At 34.6% G+C, this 20,448-nt stretch overlaps 1 protein-coding gene across 7 annotated transcripts in view; it reads left to right on the top strand.

Annotated features, from left to right (window-relative positions):
- The first annotated feature begins 1,104 nt into the window (after positions 1-1,104).
- The window catches only part of foxo (forkhead box, sub-group O), a 76,816-nt gene continuing 57,472 nt past the window's right edge, over positions 1,105-20,448 (top strand). For 4 of the 7 annotated variants that reach the window (XM_070106081.1, XM_036357193.2, XM_036357195.2 and 1 more), the window contains exon 1: positions 4,373-4,511. In XM_070106081.1, coding sequence (XP_069962182.1) covers positions 4,491-4,511 — 21 coding nt within the window. In that variant the 5' untranslated portion in view covers positions 4,373-4,490. The other 3 variants (XM_036357201.2, XM_036357197.2, XM_036357198.2) reach the window with 3 other exon arrangements.

Here is a 20,448-nt window from a genome sequence, read left to right as displayed (position 1 = left end):
AATGCCATAAACCTATTTTTGTAAAATAACGTGATTTAGTTCTCTTTTCAAATGATTGAAAATATTCTGGTTGCCAATAAGATTTCGTGTTTAATTATTGGTTTGCATCCAACCAAATCCTCGCGTAACTTGAAGCAATCCCAATGGTTGGACAGAAATTTAATACTTTACTTTAAGTCAGTATATGGTAGACACAACCTTATCTATCTCAAACTTCCTTTCGACAGGTGTGGTGACAGTGCCGTGTGGCTTCTGCTGTAAATAGCATAAAGTCTTTGTAATTTTTCAACTAACAGTACTTGTATATAGACCCCACATAACCGTGGACGACTGTACCAGCCTCAAAAAAATATCCTATAACTCAATTGTTCTTAATTTTTGCTGCACCTGTGAACCACTGTGCTTGCTGAGTATAAAATACGCGCGCGTTTAGCGCTACTCAGCACTAATCAGAAAATAAATAGGAGAGCGCAGACCCACTAGCCAGAGCGTAAAAAACGAAATGAACACAAACATTAGCGCCCACTAAGTCACTGCCAGCAGCTTTGCGCCCACGGCCATTAATAAAGAATGAACACTTTTGGAATGTATGTCAATGTATGGCAGCGCCAACACGCCACCGCCAAATCGGCTTGGTTTGGAAACAACGCGTGTGGGGCTCAACGTGTGCTTGCGCGTCTGTGTGTGTTCGAGTGTGTTGGTGATGGGGTCGTACAGCGCTTTCGCTGTCCTCGGCAGCGCAGTAGTCGACGGCGTCAACGCTGCCGCAGCCATAACCGTCGTCGGTATTAACGTGATTGCTGGTGGTGTTAGTGGCGCTGTCACTGTGTTTGCTGTTGTTGCCGCTGCACTCGGTTTTGCAACCACCGAGACACACAGCCAGTTATCGTTAACGAGCTGGTGGAGCCTGAATGGCCAGCTCGTACGTGCGAGTATATGTGGTATGTGCAAGCACAGCTATTTCGCCCCATTTGGCGCTAGCCGACGAAACTTACGACAATGATTACGACGACGTTGGTTGATACGAAACGACGTCGATTCGCTGTGTAAGCGTTGCGTTGTTGGCCGCGACGGCGGCATTCACATCGTTAGTACAAACGCTAGTGAAAATGAATCGGTATAATCGTTGTTGTCTCGGTGTGAATGCTGTTGCCTTTGCTGCTGTAGCGAGGCGGACTGTGACGCTTTTGGGATCCGCTGTACGAGTCAGTTGTCAGTTCGCATCCAACCAGAAAGCAAGTAGGGTCTGTACTAGAGTTTCTTCGGTAAGAAGCCACGAGGTCGTTCGCTGCGTTAGCAATTTGTGAGTGATATTTATTTTCATTAAAGTACATACGCATACGTATATATCTACGTAAATACGTACATACGATACGACACGTTGCTACTTTACAAAACATTAATCGACGTGCGAAGGCAATTTGAATAGCGACCGGATTAAGTGACTTAATGACTGACTAAGTGTCTAACTGGCGGAAGATGGCCCCAGCAGAGGTCTAATAAAAATTATTATGTACGTGAATACCAAGTGTGAAAACTTACGGAAAAACTGAAAGAATTTGCAAAATTCTGTCACAGAACAAGAACCAAAAGAGAAGCAAAAAAATAAAAATAATTGTATAAAAACACGTAATAGAAGGAATGACGAAAGAAAGAGAAGGAAATCACAAGCATACATTTTAAGTGACTGTGTGGTTGTGTATGTGTTTGTGTGTGTGTGAATTTTTATGCGCGCGTGAGCAAAAAGCGCAAAAGTCTAAAATATGCGCGAAAGGCGAGAAGTGAAATGAAAATATCGGTGAACAAATGAATGAAAAATAAAAAACAAAAATTTACATAGAGGAAAGCACATAATTTGCGGGCGCGCAGAACGCAATTTTCAATGAAAAAAAAATTTATTTATTCTATAAAAAAAAGAAAAAAAAATTCTAGATGTTTGCTGGCTTGTGTGTTTGTAGCGGGTTGTGCGATGCGAAGCAATAAATTCATCGACATAAAGGCAAATTGCGCGTTCATGGCGATCACCTAATCATATAATTTTAGAATAAACAAATATTTTTAGAAAACACTTCGGTAATGCTATGCGCCGACCAACTGCTGCCGTGTGTGCTACCTATGCCCAACCGATTTCTTTGTTTTCTCTTTTTTTCTGTAAGGCGGAAACGCGCGAAGTACACGTTACAAAGCAGGCGATTCTTGAGGAACGCGGCTGGCGTCTCTAAGATCACGCGCTGAATGAATTCTTGAAAGCAGAAGCGGCAACAGGCTCTAAAAACACAAGTGATCTTGCAAATATATATTTGGTGCTAAAAGTGGAAATGATCTCGACTTTGCCGCGCCAATTTTTTTGTTAATGTTACTTGTGTAGTAGTAAGTATAGACTCCTACCGCGCCAAACCACATTTCAAATTACAATATTCTGCGGTTCCGAAGCGCTTCTAGTGTGTGCTCCCTTAGTGTTTCCCGCTTTTGCGGTTTGGCGACGCCGCGTAATACAATTCGCGTTCAAAAAAGCAATGCAGCATTGCTAGGAATTGATGACGTGACGCTTACACGCCTTAATTATGTTGTCATACTTGCCAAGCGCTTCGCTCTGACGGCACACATACTAATGAGCATACATATTGCGAAGGTATTTTATGACCTCGCCTAAGCTTGTCACCAAAGGCACGACGCAAATTTCGCTTTAGTGAACGGTATGTTTTCGAATTTTTCCTATTTCAAGAGCCGGTCCTCAGTACGCGCTCCACTTAAGCACACAAAGCTTCCATAATCTATTACTCATATCCATTACAACTCGTCAGTCGCGTTCACTACCTGATCACTTAGCGCAGCATCGATTGCTGTAGCGACTGGGTTGCCTTACTGGATCGGACTGCGTTGTTTCCTTTCTACTCGACCACAATAAGCAGCATACTTATATCAGCGTGTGTCCGTGCGCATATCTGATCGGTTGTGATCCGCAGTGTGTAGAGATACAGCACTTTGCCAGCCACTCCAGTCCAGTCGGTGAGGTAGGCACGAATGTGCTCATGTCTGTCTGTTTGTATGTATAGTAGGCAGTCAGGCAGTCAGACAGGCAGAAAGGCGGTCAAATAATCAGCCAGAGTCAGACAAAGTACCGTGTGTATGCGGTCAGTTGATCGGCCGCTGCTGCGCTGCCCATTCATCCGCTATTTAGTAATTCTACCAGTCAGTCGCGAAGTACAACAAAAAGCAACAACAAGCATTGCGATCGAAACGAGTTTTTAATTTTTTTTCCCAACATCTTATCTTTTACTTTCTTCGCGGTGTGTCTTTTTTTGTATCTGTATCTGAAGTGTCAGTTTAATGCCGGAGTCGGTTTGCGATGTTGTGTTGGAACTGTGTTTTGTCTTCGGAAATCGTATTGAAAAGCAAGCAGAGTTTTGTATAATTTTTTTAACAATATTAAAAAATATAAACAATAAAATATAAATACAATGAGATTGCGAAACAACTTGCCAGTTCTGTGAGGAAAGAACTCAAAGGGTTTGGCTTCGTTTCCTTTCTCTTTCTTTCGTCACACCATAACACAATGGTAAACGAGTGTGTTGTGCTTTCAGGTGCTGCATATTCTGAAGGTGATAGTTAAAAGTTATACAAGTGCGTGAAAAAAATACAAATTTTTCAAATAAAGTTCAACGTTCAAACGTGGCTTAAAAACACAAAAAAAGCGCAAGGTAACGACTTAAATATATAAAATTACAAAAATAAAAATAACAAACAAATAAAAGAAGCTCTCGCCTGTTAACCAAGTGATCGCGGCTGCTGAGATTCTAGTTCCTGAGTTTCGGCGTTGCTAAGTAATATTATTTGTCCCTTGATGGAAACCACAAAAGTCGTGTCACGTGTGGTTTGGTACTATTCGACAATTCAAAAAAGTGACAATTGACGCACGATTGCCAAATAACAGTGTTAAGTAACACAATAATAGCGGAAATAAGATAAAAAACTAGAATTCGCGTAAAAAGTGCGTACAAAAGCAGTTAGATCGTGCGTGATAAATAAAAAGTGAAACGTGTGGCAAAGTGGAATCAAAATTTTGATATTGAAAATGTACAATTGAATTGAGCGTAGTTGGAGCGCAGTGTTATAAAACAAAAAAAAAATTAATAATACAAATAGAGAGCGAGAGCACTCGTGAGAGTAAGCAGCAAAAAAAAATATTTACATGCATTAAAATTTCGGCCAGTGCCAAAACTGCTCTTCAACGATAAAAGTGAAATAAATAATCGCCAACAACAACTACAACAGCTATTATCAGCGATAAAAGAGAGCACCAAAACAGCGGTTCAGCAAACACTTTAACGGAGTGACAGCGGTGAAGGTTATTCTGTAAGTATTTTACCTGTTGTCATTTGTGAGAAATGCAATTTAAAGTTCACAGCTTATTTGTCGCAGTCGATTTTTGTTTTTTAACTAATAATAATAAAAGTGTGGAATATTAATTGTTTGGATACAGAGGCGGCATGGCGTGCTCAGATGTACAAGTAGGTGTTAAATCTGCGTAAAGGAATATAATTTTGCTTACATTGAATTAGTAATCCCTAAAAATCCCGTTATGTGTTGCTTAAATTTTTGAGTTTTTAATAAAACTACAGAAAATTTGGTTAAAGCAAATTTTTCCAGTTCTAAAACTTCCAAAACGATTTCTTTTTATGGTTATTCGTATGTTTGTAGTAAATATTTGAACACGAAATTGGTTTCATACCGCGAATTAACAGACGTATTTTTTTTATTGAAAATTTGCCCAGAGTTCATATGAGGTACCTCGTCCTCTTTCCTGGCAGTGACAAAAAATTATTTGATATGAGCGATTTTGATGTGTAGTGTCGAGAAAAAACTAAATAAAGCCAATGATGAAATATTTTTTTATTAGGTATTTTATTATATTAAGAAATGTCCACTTGAAAGTCTGAAATACGAAAAGTTATTTTGTTCCATATATGACCCCGTAGCCGGTTTCCAGGAGGACTTTCGCAATAATGTGTGTCGATGAAAAGATTTTTTTGCTTAAAACTATCTTAAATCAAAAAACGAAAGAAAATTATTACTAATATTCGTGATGACCAAAGGACTAACCAAAATTTTGATATTTGTCAAAATGGCAACATCCCAAAAAAGCCTTTTTTGTGAAAAATGTACACCTCACCTTACAAATTTATCTAAGAAGGGCGTGGGAAAATGGATTTTTTGAAATTAACAAGTGAATATAACCCCTTAAGGGGCACACATAGTGTAACTGCCTAAAAAAACCGATTTTTGGGAATATAAAAAAAAATATTATCGATTAATTTGAAAATTTTTGGGTGTATTTACAATAAATTAAATATGTTTTGAGTTATACGAGATCTCCGGTTGCAATAATTTTTATTTTTTTCGTGGATGAAACCTAAAAATAAAAAATTCTCGTTAAACTAGAAATTATTTTCCGTACAATGACCTACGAAAAAAAGAAAATCAAAAAATGACAAAATTGCGGCGTTTTAATAAAAGTTTGAATTTTGGTCGTTTTTGCCTTGCCAAAATTAAATTTTTGATCACTTCATAAAATTGATAGGACATTGTACATATACAAGTAGTATGTATAATTATATAGAGAGCAGGCATAATGACAATCTGATAATTTGTCTTCGAGTTATAACTACATCAATTTCGAAAAATACTGTTTCGAGACAAACCTGTTTAAAGATAAACTGTTGCAGCTAATTGAATTGAGGGTTTACTCTTTAAATGGCTATAACTCAAAAACTATTAAAGATATCGAATTGAAATTTTAGTATGTTATTTGTAAAGGTATAAACTATTTCACACGCTAGCTATTTAAAAATTTAGAAAAATGTCAAAAATAAATACTATAATGTAAAAAAATCTTAATTTGTACGCTAATATCAATTATTTCGAAACCAGACATTCGTCAGCTAAACGTCCTACTCAGTTATTCCGTTTAGAACCTTTTGATTTTGGTATTTTTCGTACTGCCAAGACTATGAAACTTTCCAAGTCCAGTTAACACTTGCCACACCTAGCTGTAGGGGCTACAATAAGCTTGATTACCTTATTTTATGAAAGTAAATTTGTTTTTCGTCATCCTATGGAGGAATATTCTCAGAAAAGCTTAAGCGTTTTCTACTTACCAGCTTTCCAATCGCTATGTTTTAGATTCGCACTTTCGTCAAAAAATGTAGACGAATATGTTGTAGAACATATATTTGTTTAATAAATAAAACACTATAAAGAGAATCTGCATATCGTCAAAATTACATAAATTCATACACATAAGTACTTGTATATACTTACATTTTGTTAAGCCAAAACCTTTCTTTGAGACAAAAGCACACAAAATAGCAAAATACAATAAAAACGTGGCCAGCATCGTAAGCAGCGACTACTTAACCTCAATCAGATCTTTCATACATCTTTGTACAATCATCTGTTAATCAAGTGGCGAAAACGAAAAACAGGTATACGTATGTTACATACCCATACATATGTACATATATGCGGTTAAAAAGCCGGTAGTGTGAAAAATTGTAGAAAAGCATGTGTGGTGGTTAAGAAAAATAAAAATGAAAATAAATCTTCCGGACAAAAACAAAACAAATAAGTAAACAAACAATAAACGGCCTTCCGCCATGGAGCAATGCGCAATGCAACGGGCGAACAGACGAAAGGGGAACAAATCCAAGTCGAAAGTGACGCAAAACATGTTGCTGATACGGACGAACTAGGGGAAAGGCACTGCACACATACATACCAATACATGTTTGATTATCTTATTTAGAGGAGATTAATTTACAAAAGCTGCGACTACGTCAAACGCCAAGATTCCGAAGACCATGAACGCGCTGCTTAATGATGAAGAACGCGGCTGACTGTGCGCAGTGTGTACGAAAACAAAAAAACCGGTGGAGAAACTTAAAAGACAACAGGAAGACATAAACATTTACCCCTGAAAATCTACACGAACATGTCTGTGTGTGTGTGTCAGATCTCTGCACGATCACTTGCATCTGCAGTGCGCTGTATTCGGGAAGGGATGATAAATCAAAACGAGCAGCTCGAATCGGCCAAATGCCACTGAATGCGAATTGTTGTAGAAGAGCCAAAAGACGAACGAGACAGTCTGCTGTTGAAGAAACGCAAAAACTTTGTATACCTCGGTGTTTATTGTTGCGTGTTTGTTGGAGCTTGCGATGAGCTGATGATCTTATAATGTGATGGGAAACAGGTTTCGGAGCAAAAGTGATAAATGTATGCCGCAAAAAAAGAAAACGAAACGAAACCATTAAAAGTGTGTTTAAAGAAATGTGGCAAAAGTGTGGAAGAATGCAGAAAGTGGAAGAAGAAATGTGTGTGTTTGAGCAAAAAGTAAAAAAATAAAACGAAAACAACCATATGACGGGGTAAAAAAAAAGTCAAGCGAAAAGCCAGAAAGGTAATAAACGTAAATTTGGCCGCAACAGATGCCGTGCGGCAATTTAAAATATGAAAAAAGCTGCAGAAAATAACAACGAAATTTTTGCTTCAAATTCTTGTTTTTTTTGCTTTGATAAACGTCAAGTTGGTTTAAGACGGTTTGAGAGACATAGTAAAGGGCATACTTGGTTACCTAGGCTGGTGCTTTATGCCAATGGGAAGTCGAATAGATATTGCTATTATGGCTAACCTCTTTGACAAGACGTTTTGTTGTTATACAGCTTTAACGATAGAGAGGGGTCGATATTAGAGTACTGTAACATATAGCTGTCATACAAACTGAACGAGCAACTTACGTTCTTGTATGAAAAACTATTTTATTTGACGAGATATCTTCAAGAAAATTCGCATGAATTATTTCCCAGTCAACGCTATGGTATCTGAGGAAAATTTTCCGATCGAAATACTATAGCATATAGCTATTTTTACGAAATTTGGCATGCATTTTTGTCCGAGATATCGCTTAATCTCCGAACATAAGCATGTACATATTTTATAGGTCGGCTACTAAATCTTATTGTGTGGAAACTACTTTATCTATAAAGGGTATTCTAGCTTTGGTGCAGCCGAAGATGAAAAACTTTCCCTAAAAGTGCAACGATTGCTTCGTATCGCATAAAGAATCCGCGGAAATCCAGCACTGGTCGACTAGCATCATGTCGCACCCACAAAAATAGAAACAAATATATAAGTATATACAGATGACTGTGAGTCCAGCAATGCTGGTAATACTTTGAACACATAAAAATAAGAAAGCTACACTGTTGTGTGCGCTCTCGATGGAAAGAAGAAAATGCACAGAGAATGGCGAAGAAGAAAAAAAATCGCGTGTTCAATTTTCGCTTTATGATTACAGAGGCCTATGCGAAGATACCGACCGAAGTATATATAAATTGCGGCAATACCGGACTGCGTGCGTACACATTTCTAGTGGTATTTGTAGGCTGAAGCATGTGATGAGGAAGAACACATATGTATGTATGTATGTATGGTATGTAGGTACATATGTTAGTAAAACGTCGAAGAAGTTAGCCAGACTGCTGGGAGAACAGGGAATAATGACACCGAAGCAAATAAAATACCAGCAAATAGCAGCAGAGGTCCAATGGACTCTCATATATTATATTAAATATGCAGACACTAACACACGCGCGGTATTTTTTCTGATGCATCGGGGGCACCGTGACGAACCAAGAACGACAGTGATAATGCGATGATCAGTGTATATGAGAACATTTGTGTGCATGCATGTATGTATATTTGACCGCTGATCTTGACGGCCAAGCCAAACCCGAAATTACCGACTGAGAGTGAACACATTTCTCGGCTGTTTTCCGCAGTCGCGCTGTTTGTTTCGTCCACAAAGTGGGTAGGGTGGCGCGGGGTGTGCATGAGTACTTTGTGTAGCTGCTGACTTACTTTGCTTGTGGTGTTTGTAAGCACGTTTGACTAGTTTTTTTCCCAATGTATGCTGTTGAAAAAAAGTTTCTTCTTTTATTTTGTTGATTTTCACGTTTCTTTCAAAAGACATTCGCTGAGCCACAGAGAGTAAGCGAGTGATCATACGATTTAATCAAGTGTCTAATGATTATTACTGTTTTGATTTGAGCGCTGACGTGAGCGCATGGTCTGCCAGCGCTAGCGCGAGCAAGAGTATGAAATAACGTTAGAAAAGAGAGGACAGGCGAGTCATATTAATGGCGTATCTACTGCGCAGTTGAATTTTTTATAGAAAAAGTATAAATAAATGGAAAAAAGTTAAATGAAATGAAATGAAATAGCAAAGCACATAATACATACTTACATATGTATGTAGGTAGTGTGCGTGCCGCGCGACAGCGCCACGTTTAGCGTTTGCGGAATCGCCTGGCATTTGTGTTTTATGTAATTTTTTTCCACCAATCATTTGAATATTTAACTCAATCAAACATTTAATATTCAGCTGGCAGCATGTTACATACAGACATACAAATATACACACATACAAATAGGCATCTAGGTACATATGTAAATTAATAAATAGAGAAGGCAGTGCAATAAAATAGATGAAGCGCCTTGTAAATGGCGAGCGCGAGCTGTGAGAGCGTGATAGAGTGATACAAAAGAGCGCGCGAATAAACTCTTTTGTAGACAGCGCTTTTAGTTTTGTTTAATTAAATATTAATAAACGTTTAATGCAATAAATTATCAGCATGGAAAATTTTATAGCAAAGCGGTGAAGTAAAAGAGACAATAATTACCAATGTCTGAAGTATAGCATTGTTGTAATATGTACATATTTATATTCTTACAGAGAAATGTTGTGGACTTTGCAAGGTACGCAAAAAACAACGTTTTTGAATAATACCCCAATTTAACATATAATTTTTTAGTCTAAAAATAGCAACAAAAAAAAGTTGCGTAAATATTTTTGCTGTCTAATTTTCTTACATACATATTAACATATTTATATTTTTTGAGAATTTGGTGATACGCCCCCACTGTACGTCATTACCTTAGGTGCAAAAGCTGACGTGACTGAACATGCACACATACATTTAGCAAGTACTTGTTCGAGACACCTACATAAAGCTTTTAGAGATTTTGGCAACATGGTACATAAAGTCAACTACACAAATTTTTAATGTCGGTCACAGCTGCTCAGCATAACCGGATCAGCTGAGGAGTAAGCACGTTTACCGCTATTAATAAAAGAGTTAGATACAAATTACCGGAATGTAAACAAATGGCGAAATTTAAAGTGTGCTCAAGGTTTTCGAAGCAAATTTTTTTTATAAAAATGCTTCCAACATACATATCTACATGTTATTATCTCTTTGACAGAAAAAAATTTTCATGTTCTTAGCAAATTTAACTTAAATACCTACCCATATTATTGTTTAATGATGTGTCTTCTTTTTTGGCACTACAACCGTGGGTCACTCTGAGCCAAGAACACAAAAATTCGCCAGTTGCCTCAATTCTTTGCGAGGTCACGTCAGTTGTACATCCCAAGTGCAGACAGGTCCCTATGTACTTGGTGCTTCCAATGGATGCGTGGACGTCTATGCTTCCGTTATCAATCCAGGTCTCGAGTCGAGGGAGTTTTTCACTAGAGCATCGTCCTCCATGCCTACGACATCACTTAACCAACGCATTCGTTGGATTTTTATGTACTTACATCCATGTCGCCAGAGATCTCATACAGTTCATGATTCCATCTTCTGCGTTGCTCTTCGCTCACGCGGACGTTCCTCGAATGCTCGGGAATGGTAAAAGACTTATAGAACCTTATATTTGTTTATCAAGAGAGGGATCTGCTTTGTAATTGCCTACCGATCCCAAAGTAGTACCGGGTTTAGATTGTTGGTGCTATTTATGCTGCCTTCAAAATTCCGACTTCTAAATTATCGGCAAAAAAAAAACGTTTAATGTTGCCACTGCTAGCTTTGAAAGATAAAAATTGAATTAGCATTCTCACAAACTATTTTCAAAAAAGTATTCTAATTTTATTTCCGTTATATACAATGCTTTCTTTACAAAAACTTTTCATTGAGTACTATTTAGGTCTTCATCATAAAATTTTATCAAAACCTGACCTATGTATATTTCTTGCGCCGCCATTCTGTCACACCTCAAAACCGCCAGCCATAGTTGCCTGTAGCAAAGTTTTAAATCCCATACCAATTTACCGAAAAAAATTGTCTATTTCGACAGCACGCGTGTGAAACTATGAGCGAACCTGCGTATCAGAAATAATGCTATTACAGTCAGCGCTGAGTTCCTACATCACCATATTGTATGCCCCACTAATTGGACTTACCAACCTTGATGACCGTGCGTACTTGTATGCCAATGATCGCATAAAAGTATTAATCGTATAATGTGCTTATACATGTATATACATACATACATATGTATGTATAAATTTTAAATATACCCTGCAGGACATTTTAGTGTTTTTTTAATGTAAAGTTTTTCAACAGAGTTCGAAAGGAAAATAAATTTTGTAATTTTTTCATTTAATACATATTTATATTTTACCATTTTTTCAACACAAAAAATATAATATCTTAAAATACATTTCCAACACAGCGAAATATATCTTAGTGTGGCTTGGCTTTAATGGGTAGAACTTTAATTATTAGAGACACTTGATAAATAATTATTTTTAGGTTCGTTGGTTGGTCTGTATATAGTTATATTTTTGATTATAACATTTAAGGGTAGATATCTCTGATTTTCAATTACGGAAGTACGATGCATAAATTACCGATCTTTTTGAAAATATTACTAGGTGCATGAAAATTTTTACAAATACTTTTTATTTGATGACAAAATTGTGGTATTGAATATATTTGATTTATTTTTTTGAATATATAATATCAAACAGGTGGCAACACTTCTCCAAATTTTTTAAGCTAAGAATATCTTTTAAGATCTCTGATTTCGATACTCTACCGTTAATATTATAAACACTTTATTATTTTAATCTAATGAAAATATAAAAGTGTGGCAGCTATTTCAATAATATTTGCCTCTTGCATCTTTAGGTATATTATAATCATCGTTTGTCAAATTTCTTTGATTAAGTTAAATTATTTAAAGAGGTGGCAATCCTACTAATAAAAATTTTTAGCTTAGAGGTTTCTTGGTCTAGTTCATGATTCAATTATATAAGGTTGTGTTGATAGCCCAAAAATAACAATTTGCCAAAAGTAATTGGATCCATAATGTCAAAATCAGCAGTTTCGCCTTGTATTGTTTTAATATGAATTCCAAAATAAATTTCTCAAAAATTTCAACCAATGAAAATGCGGTTTTAAATGATATTTAAATATGAATAGATTGTAAATCACACCAAATCATCAAATTGTAAATAAATAGAAAATTCATAAGAAAAACATAAAACAGTTTTTTTGATATTATGGATACAGACATTTCTTTCGTAAGAGGAAGCATGCTCCCTATCGATACAACCTTATATAACTGAATCATGGTTTAACCGTAATTTAGTGGTTCTCATCTCAAACTATGTTTTGATTTAAACTTTCTAAGCAGCTGCCAATTTTTTAGTTTTCTGTTCGCACCGAAGCTGCGAATTTGTAGACTGTCCCATTTCGAATTTGCCTGCAGGGTGTGTTGTTTGGAAGTAGGCTTTGATCTTTTTGAATCGGACAGTGAAATAAATTTTACTTTCATACATACATACATAAATATATAACGGCGCGTGTGTACACTGGTTATATTTGACAAAGCAAATGAAAATAGGCAGTATATATATGTAAGTACTTACGCCTATTGCAACGCCTTCATAATCGCGATTAGCTCGCTTATCAGCTGTGAGCGGGTTACAATTTTCGTTTTGGTTTTTGCTATTTATGAAAGAGCGTTAAGTTGAGTGACAGTAAAACAGATAAAGCCAGCTTTGTAATTATGACATACATATACCCATATACATATACATATATGGTACATACATACACATACATATACATGCACATAAAACTGACAGAATCGAGTGCAATCGGGTATGGCTGAGAAAATTTATTTAAAAGGTATCATTTATGATATGTACTCAAGAGTACATATAGACTTATATGTGTATAATTTTATATTATGTGTTATAAGTTTAATAAGATTTTCACATTTTTTTAGCGCGTACTGACCTTCCTTGTAATATTATATTATACATATATATAATAAACATATAATTATGTATATGTATGACATATTTATATGTGATGATAACTTGCTAACGTGGTATTTATTTGATAATTTGATAAGGGTATTTACTGAAAGGTATGCTTATGGATTAAATATGTAGTTATCACCATAATCACCATTCGCTAATCTTCAAATTAGTTTTCTTAGTTTTTTACTGATTATAAAATGAACTTTATTTTTACTAGAGACGTTTTTCCCCGAAACCTAAAAACTGATAATAGTATTTCGGTAATAATAATTCATATCTTTTTTCTTTTATAATTATCAAACATTTATAACTGACTAACGATTTGTCAAAAGTAATTAATGCTAAAACAATTGCGAATTCAGGCAAACTGAACATGAGCTTTACAAAGAAATTTTTCTTTTGTTTCTAATTTTGGCCCGTTTTCTCAACTATCTTTTTCTGTCTGCAGGTCCTGAAATGCAAGAATCTATTTGTTACATTTTTGCAGAGTTATAGACATGTTTAACCTATTTCAGTTGCTTAACCGCCAGTCATGACAAAAAGGGAGGCAATGCCGTTATAGGTTGGTGGAAAGACGAGGCAATCATTATACTGTGTTGTTTTTGTTGTTTTTTATATACTACAAATAAATATTTTTTTACAAATAGAACAGTAGTTTTTGTAGAATTAGAAAAGTTAACCAGCAGATTAACCGTCGGTTAAATTTGACGATTATATTAAGGTCGTACAGTTCTGCTTTAGCACGTGAAAGAACAAATAGTTTACTGCTCTTTATAAAGACTACGTTTGACAAGTTTTAAAACCATAAATAAATGTTCTCGGCTTATTTCATAGCCAATATTCCAAAATAAGAGGGAAAGCCTAGAATTAAGACAGTTAACTTAACCATCAACATTTTTTAAATGTACGTTTCAAGTTTTAAAAAGTATTCCAATTACAACTCTTGAATTAGTTGTAAAATTCTTAACCATTTTTCTGATCTGCTGCTGTTCTAGAAAAAAGTTATTAAACAGTAATTGAAAAACTTAAGAAATATTCTTAAAAGTTCCATATTTATTTCTACTAAATTGTATTTTTCCTGCTACATTATATATATATATTTATGTATGTACAATTTATTTTTATACTCTTGCAACTTGTTGCTACAGCGTATAATAGTTTTGTTCACCTAACGGTTGTTTGTAACACTTAAAGCTAAACGAGATAGATATGGAGTTCTATATATACAATATATAAATGATCAGGATGACGAGACGAGTTGACATCCGAGTGACTGTCTGTCCGTCCGTCTGTGCAAGCTGTAACTTGATTAAAAATTGAGATATCTTAATGAAACTTTGTGCAGGTGTTCCTTGGTCGAAAAGGGTGGTCGAGATCGTAGGTTGGCGTAATCGGACCACTGCTACGCCCACAAAACGCCAGTAATCAAATTGCCATAACTAAGCCGCAAATTAAGATACAAAACTGTAATTTCGTACAACGAATCGCAATAAAAAGGGGCATTTGTGGTTTGAAAATGTTTAATCAGTGGTCTATTACCAGACTGAATGTACATTCAAGCTATATCACCCAAATTTGCACCGGACAAATCACTTCGGCAGCTCTTACGACAGCGTGAAAATATGTGAAATCGGATGATAACCACGCCCACTCCGCCTATAACGGTTTGGTTAAAAATTACTAAAAGTGCGATAATTCAAAAACCCAAAGCGTCAGAGACATGAAATGTTATATCCGTGATGGTACGAGAGATGCGTATAAGAGCCGATGTCAAAATTGAATGTTGGGCATGGCACCTCTTACCTTTAGGTAAAATTATATATCTCCGAACCTACTATACCAATTTTTATTAAATTTAGTACATAGGATTATTTTGAGATTCCCATGTTATAAAACAAAAATTGGTGAAATCGAATAAAAACCACGCCTACTTCCCATATACAAATCAAGAAAAAATCAATATATTTGGATAAAACTTTGCACGAATAGTGTCTTTGAGGTATGCCACCTTATAACTAAAAATTGTCCAAATTGGATGAAAATTATTCAAACCCCCAAATAACGGTAATGTGAACCGCAAAGCCTATGTCTGAGTTTTTTGCGAAAATATCAGTCATTGTGTTTTATATAGGATTGAAATTTGGAGAGCATGCTTTTCTGACAATAGTATGTCTGTATGTCAAAAATGGGTCTGTATTTCCCTTAGCTCCCACATACCATACATAATAGAACAATTTTCGAACTTACTGAATTTATACCCAATATATCGGCCAATATGTGAATTATCTTAATTAAATTCGGTTTATGTCAGATATATTTTATTTGAGGATAATTTAAGTATACTTTTCGCTAACGGGAAGTAAAATATTGTTATAAAACTAATTGAGTCTATGAATTATAAAAAAACACCAAATATGAGTATTTTACTGGCTTTGAATTTAGCCGTTTCTTACTTGTTCTGAACTGTTACTATTTTCAAAAAAGAAATTACTAAACAGTAATTAAAAAATCTAAGGAATTCTCTTAATACCTTCATATATTTACAATTTATTTTTATGTATATTAAACTAATCAGCAGTTGAGCGATTAATGTTATTTCCTAGTCTTTTGTTTTTCTTAAAAATTGTTTAATATTTATTTTATTAGTTTTTCACATTCATTCATACATCTCTGCTTACAACAATTTCACGTACGCATTTATGTTCACTGATGTAAATAACACCACACTCTCTCTCTCTCTCTCTCTTAATTTGCATATTATTAACTTAACGCATAATTCTGCTTTCACACACTCATAGTTAAGGCTATAAGGTTATACATATATTAATATGTACATATATATGTATACTGATTTATATATTTTTTAAGGCTCTCGCATTACGCACACAGTGTAATAAGTCCGAGTTAGTCAGACAGGCCTTTGGCTTGGATACTATCATATAAATACAAGCGCGCTGGGGTCTCATAATTGTCGTTGGACCTAGTAAGATTATATAAGTATATGCATGCGTATGTTATATATGTATAAAGAAAATCATGAATGTATGTCTATTTATATTTATATATTTTTATTAAGCCTAACTAGCTGTTGAACTTATAAAATAGTATTACAAGTCTCTATACTTACTTACACATGGACAAGCCCATGTAAACTTTTGTATTTCCACACACACACTCAGCTTCGTTGAGTAGGCTTTCGCAGAATTGTCATGAATGATAATCCGCTTCTTTTTTGCTAATAAACGTCACATAGTGACCAAAGATAGATTAGCTCACTTCACGCTTCGCTCAACATCATTATTATTTTGAACGAGACATAGTATGAGTAGAACCTTCAATGTATAAATACATACATCATTGTGGTAAAAATAAGTCCGCTTTATTGACTTTTATTGTGTCACTTAATTTTTAAAGCTATAAATAGCTAATTTCCAATACAGTAGCTGATCGCTATTAAATTTAGAGAGATCTAAAAGGAAGATTCATGCATTAATTTGGAGACTCGACGGACTAATGATTAAGATTATATGATTTATTATTATATTTTTAGAGCAATAATATACATTATAAATTAAAAGAATTTTATATATATTTTGGTCACGCCACATATATCTATATACATATATATATGCCATATATACATATGCATACGTACTATATATGGAAATGCAACTGTGCTTTAGAATCAGATGAAAATAAGTAGCAACTGAAAGCGCTTTACAGACGTAGTACTTTATTCATATTTAAAACGGTAAAACAAATAAGTAGCTCTTAGCCTTTCTAAAGAAATATATTGATTAGTTTAGTCACAAAGCGTTTTAGGTGTGGCAAGAATATTGCATACATTTAGGCTTATTGCTACGAATATTTATCATGTAAATATATCTTTTATTATATGTTATTTTTCAGTAAAAAATTGTCAAGTATTGTTCGAATAAAATATTAATTACCTAACGTATTGTTTTAAGTATTCGAAAATTGGTTCTATTTCTATCATATTTTTGACTTTGCTCTTATTATTTACACCAACCTATTCCTCTATCCGACACAACATTAGTAATCATCATTCAGATATATCGAGGTCTGTTTGTCTGACAAATAATATGATTATAATCTCATTATATTCGGGCTGTCGCATATAATCATAACGTGACCACCACTTGACTAACGGAATTCACGTGTCAGACATCAGAGCTGTAAAATATAACATGGCAACAAACAAACAAAATATGAGCAGAGCGAACCAAGAGTAAATATTTTAACAATGTATGACATATTAACTGATACCAACAAAAGATGTTTCAAAAAATTCTTTAAAAAAATCTCTTGACATTTGACCTCCACATTTCAACAGCCAGAAATTTTTACTATATTTTAAAATTAATTTCGAAATTTTAAATTAAAAATGCCTAAAAAGATTTAATGACAAGTACTTTTATAATACTCTAACCTTGACAGGTCTTGTATGACAGCTGTCAAAAATCAGGTTTGTTAATTCTGTCTGAAAAAAATTTTTTTTAGAGAACTCACCACTTTGCTCTTCGACAATTCTATATATTTTTTCTCTAATTTATTATGTTGGCCTTTGTAATTTATACCAATTGCTTTTTCTATTCGTTACTCTCCATTTTTGGGGGATTCGAAGCATAGCTAATTTTCTACAAAATGCAACTGGATAACTTTGTTGTTGCTGAGCTATAATAACAGGGAGCAGAAAATCGGTGAATCAGAGACTGCTATTAAAAAAAATGTATTAACTTTTTTAACTAGTGTGTTTAAAATTTGAATAAAAAGTCTTTACACATATTCTCAAATTGTATACAAACATCCGAAGCTCCCTCCATTATGGAATGCCAGGCATCAACCGAGTGCGGCGCTACAAATATTTATATTTCCTTTCATGTAAATAAGTATATAATTTTGGCGCTATTTAAGATATTTTCGCTTTCTTAGATTTTAACAATATTTTTTGCAGAATTTCTTTAGAAAACGTTGCGCTTGTTTATCAGCAAGTTGGCAAATAACTTCTGTCTGGCCAGAGGTCTGTTGTGTCACTACGCAGTTTTTAAACGTATTCAAGGAGGCCCAAGCATTTTCTAAAATTTGCACTTTAATATGCGATTGTATGATTTATAGGTTTATTTATTTATTTTTTTTTTTTGTACATTTATTAATCGCTCTTCTCCATATTAATTATCGGCGTGCCGCCTTGTCTGCCTCTTATGTTCGCTAATTTCGAAAATTTATTCCAGAAATCATATGTGTACATGTGAACTGAAAAAATCTTATCTTATCGTTGAAGCTTTTTTCTTTTTAAACTTTGAAATGTAGAGCAACAAAATATAATAAAAAAGCTGCGGCATTTAGCACTCAATGATAATTATTAGGAAAGAGAAAACGCATATATATGCATTTGTTTGTATATAAAAGTTTATACATACGTACATATATACCACTGTACAGCATCTTAAGTTAAGCTAGTCGTAGCTAACAATGGTCTTTAAGATATTTAAAAACATATCTTTGGAGAATAGAGTGAGAGAAATATTATACTCTCTTCATTACTTCGTTAAATTATGAGTTAAATTGCTTTTAAAATATTATATACTATAAATACATATATTTAATCAGTAATTCTCACATCACTTATTCGAAAATAGTATGTTAAGAGGCGTTAATTTCCCTTAACTTGTGTGAACGGAAAGATTATAAATATTCAGTTCATTCGCCCAGTAACAAGTGTATATTTTCTTACTGAGTGTTTCAGGTCTCGTTAACATTAATTGATAATGCATAACGGCGATAAGGAAGCAAGTAATATTGACCTGAAATTATCATTTCTGGTAATTGGTTGTCAATACTATTGTACAAGCAGACAAAGAGACGACCAACAGTTTCCACTGTACATACTTATGTATACCTGAGCATACATAGTTTCGTTAAAGAAGCCCGGAAATTTCAATGACGTAAAGCAATTGAAATACTTTCATATATACAAGAGTAAGTACAGTAATTGCGGACTTTTTTGAAAGTTTGTTGAACTTGATTGTATTGAAGGTCTTCTGATTAATATTTTTGTTTAAGAATTACCAAAAATATAATGAAATATTTTAATTATTCCCATTGAATATGCATAACGATGCGTTTTTCATTTAATTTTTGTTTGGTTCTCATTATACCCTGAACAGGGTATATTAAGTTTGCCACGATGTTTGCAACACCCAAAAGGAAACGACAGAGACCTTATAAAGTATATATGTATGTCGAACTAAGTCGATGTAGTCATGACCGTCCGTCCCTCTGTATACATGTAGTATATGCTATCGGTTTGAAACTTTGCACCCGTCCATTTATCACCACGAAGCTGTGGGATATTGGCCGATATCGGATCACTATATATTACATACATGTATGCATATGTAGCTGTCATACAAACTGAACGATCGGGATCAAGTGCTTGTATGGAAAATTTTTTCATTTGACAAGATATCCTCGTCAAATGTGACATGGGTTAATGTCCAAGGCAACGGTACAATCTCTAAAGAAATTGTACAGATCAAGTCACCATAGCGTATAGCTACCATACAAACTGATCAACGTTCTTGTAAGGAATCTTTTATATTTGTGAAGGGCATTATAGTTTCGGTGCAATCGAAGTCAATGTTTTTTCTTGTTTTCATATAAATGTGTTTCTCTATTTGTTTTTGTTATATAGCTTTGTTATGTCGTCCAAAGTCCCCCTAGATATCCCAGAACGGTTTGCTTTCAATGCAGTTCAAATTTAAACTAAAAACAAGTAAGGAAGGCTAAGTTCCGATGTAACCGAACATTTTATACTCTCGCAAAGTCAAATGGTATACTCGTTTTAGATTTCTTTGTGTATCTTGCCGCCTTGTTCTATGTTGACTGATATTTCCGGTAAAAAGTCAACTATAGGGGTCCACATATTTAGTACTTAGGGGCTTGAACAGTTTTGATTCAATTTAGATAATTTTTGGTCACAAGGTGGCATACATTAAAGGCATTATTCTCGCAAAGCCGATATAATCTTTGTTGCTTGATTTGCATACTGGAAAGTGAAAAAATCAGATGGAATTTAAAATGATGTTATATGAGAAATAGGCGTGGTTGTAATCCGATTTCGTCCATTTTCGTACTGTAATATAGAAATATGAGAAGAAAATTATGTACCGAATTTGGTTTAAATCGGTTTAGCAGATCCCAAGATATGGATTTTCACCAAAAAGTGGGCGGTGCCACGCCCACTATCTAAT

The sequence above is a fragment of the Bactrocera oleae genome, chromosome 2 (assembly GCF_042242935.1).
Source record: "Bactrocera oleae isolate idBacOlea1 chromosome 2, idBacOlea1, whole genome shotgun sequence".
NCBI lineage: Eukaryota > Metazoa > Arthropoda > Insecta > Diptera > Tephritidae > Bactrocera > Bactrocera oleae.
This window is presented reverse-complemented; position numbering and strand designations above follow the sequence as displayed.